This window comes from Brassica oleracea, chromosome C9 (assembly GCF_000695525.1).
Source record: "Brassica oleracea var. oleracea cultivar TO1000 chromosome C9, BOL, whole genome shotgun sequence".
NCBI lineage: Eukaryota > Viridiplantae > Streptophyta > Magnoliopsida > Brassicales > Brassicaceae > Brassica > Brassica oleracea.
The window spans coordinates 26,874,778-26,876,508 of NC_027756.1; the positions used below are offsets into that span (position 1 = coordinate 26,874,778).

General features: G+C 33.4%; 1 protein-coding gene across 1 annotated transcript in view; it reads right to left on the reverse strand.

Moving 5' to 3' along the window:
- Window positions 1–605: 605 nt before the first annotated feature.
- LOC106317235 (putative methylesterase 12, chloroplastic) overlaps window positions 606–1,731 on the reverse strand; it is a 4,281-nt gene continuing 3,155 nt past the window's right edge. The window contains exon 5 of the mRNA XM_013755087.1: window positions 606–974. Coding sequence (XP_013610541.1) covers window positions 702–974 — 273 coding nt within the window. The 3' untranslated portion in view covers window positions 606–701. The remainder of the gene's footprint in view (window positions 975–1,731) is intronic.

A 1,731-nucleotide genomic window follows, 5' to 3' on the forward strand; every position in this document is an offset into this window, starting at 1 on the left:
ATTATGAGTTATAATATTTGGATTCAACAACTAAAGTATTGTTTATTTAAAAAATGTTTGGAATCTAACAAAAATAAATAAACTAGTGTTTTGATCCAACTAAAATCTTCAACTAACAAGGGTATTGCCTTATCCAGTTCAATCCTCGACTAAACTCACTTACTGATGCGTCATGAAACTGATAAAGCGTCCTGAATCATGTCTTGAAGCGTTCATGAGTCATATGTCTGTTTGTAATTCTATGTCCCGCGGGCCGATCCGTAAAGGCCTACATGTTTTGCGGTACGGGTTTGGTCAGCCATTTTGAGGACCGCAGTCCGCGCGGACCTGACCCGCCGTGATCCGCTCGAAGACGAGCCCGGTGCGGTAAAGGACGGGACGGGAAGGATCAACCTGTTTGACATTCCTATTCAAAATGGACCAAAAAATTTTTTTATGGCAAAGAGATACTGTAGTTGTTTTTCTGTTCCGTTTTGGTAATTTTTTCTATTTTTAAAGCCACCACTATATCACGTGTAGATTCCTTTTAACGGTTTTGTTTGGTATTTGACGTAAGACGAATTATACTGAAGTTTAGAAGTTTTTTTTTTTTTTGTTAAGTCTGAAGTTTAGAAGTTGACAAATGTAAAGTATTATACATGATCTCTTTAGCAAAAAAAATAATTATACATGGTCGAGTGAATTAAAGATCTAACTCTCTTTTAAGGAATCTGAGCGATCTCAAGAAGGATCTTGTGAAGAGACTGAGGTTTAGAGAAGAAAGGACAATGATCACTTCCTTTGATCTTATAAACTCCTTCGGGACTATTCTCTCTCACAAGTTTCTCCTGAACGTCTGGTGAGAGAGCAAAGTCATCAAGCGTCTGAACATAGAATCTCCGACTTTTCCCATATCTTTCTGCACTCAGCGACAGTTTCTCCATCATTGGACCCAATGGTACTGCTCGCATTGAAATCATCGACAATGCTATGTCCTGAGAAAAAAACAGGTTAAGGCACATTTATGAGTTCTGTCTAGTTTGTTGACGTATTCTTTAAAGATCAACAAGACAACAACCATGGTTGACAAACACAAATCAACAACAATGCACCAAAAATAATTACTAATTAAGAAAATATACACTGCATATCAGTTTTTTTTTTTTTTTTTTCACTGCATATCAGTTTTCTCACAAATAATTATTTTTTTCCTATGCTAGTTGATTGAATTTCATTTTGTAATCTATCTTATTAAAAAAGGAATATTGTGTTAGGTCTAACATTTAGTCATGTGTTATATAACATAAAATATCAATGATTAATTAAAACATTATAACAACATTAACTTAATTATGGAAATATCATGCTACTATCTATGTTCCTAACAATACAAAGGGAAATTGCCAAAAATATATTTTCAAGGTACTACTTTTCATGTTTAAATTAACCATTTTTATCCTCATCGTTAATGAAGGGTAAAAGACATTTATAACTTTTTGATTACCTTTGACAAAAAAAAAAAACATATGGTTAACTAATCTAAACTTAAAAGATCAACTTTAAACCCTAAATCATCAACTTTAAACCCTAAACCATGAAACATCAACTCTAACCCTTAAACCCCGAAACATCAACTCTAAACCCTAAAACTTCAAATCTAAACCCTAAAACATCAACTCTAAACCTTAAACGTAAGCCCTAAACCCTAAATCTAAACTTAAAACATCAACTTTAAACCCTAAATCATCAACT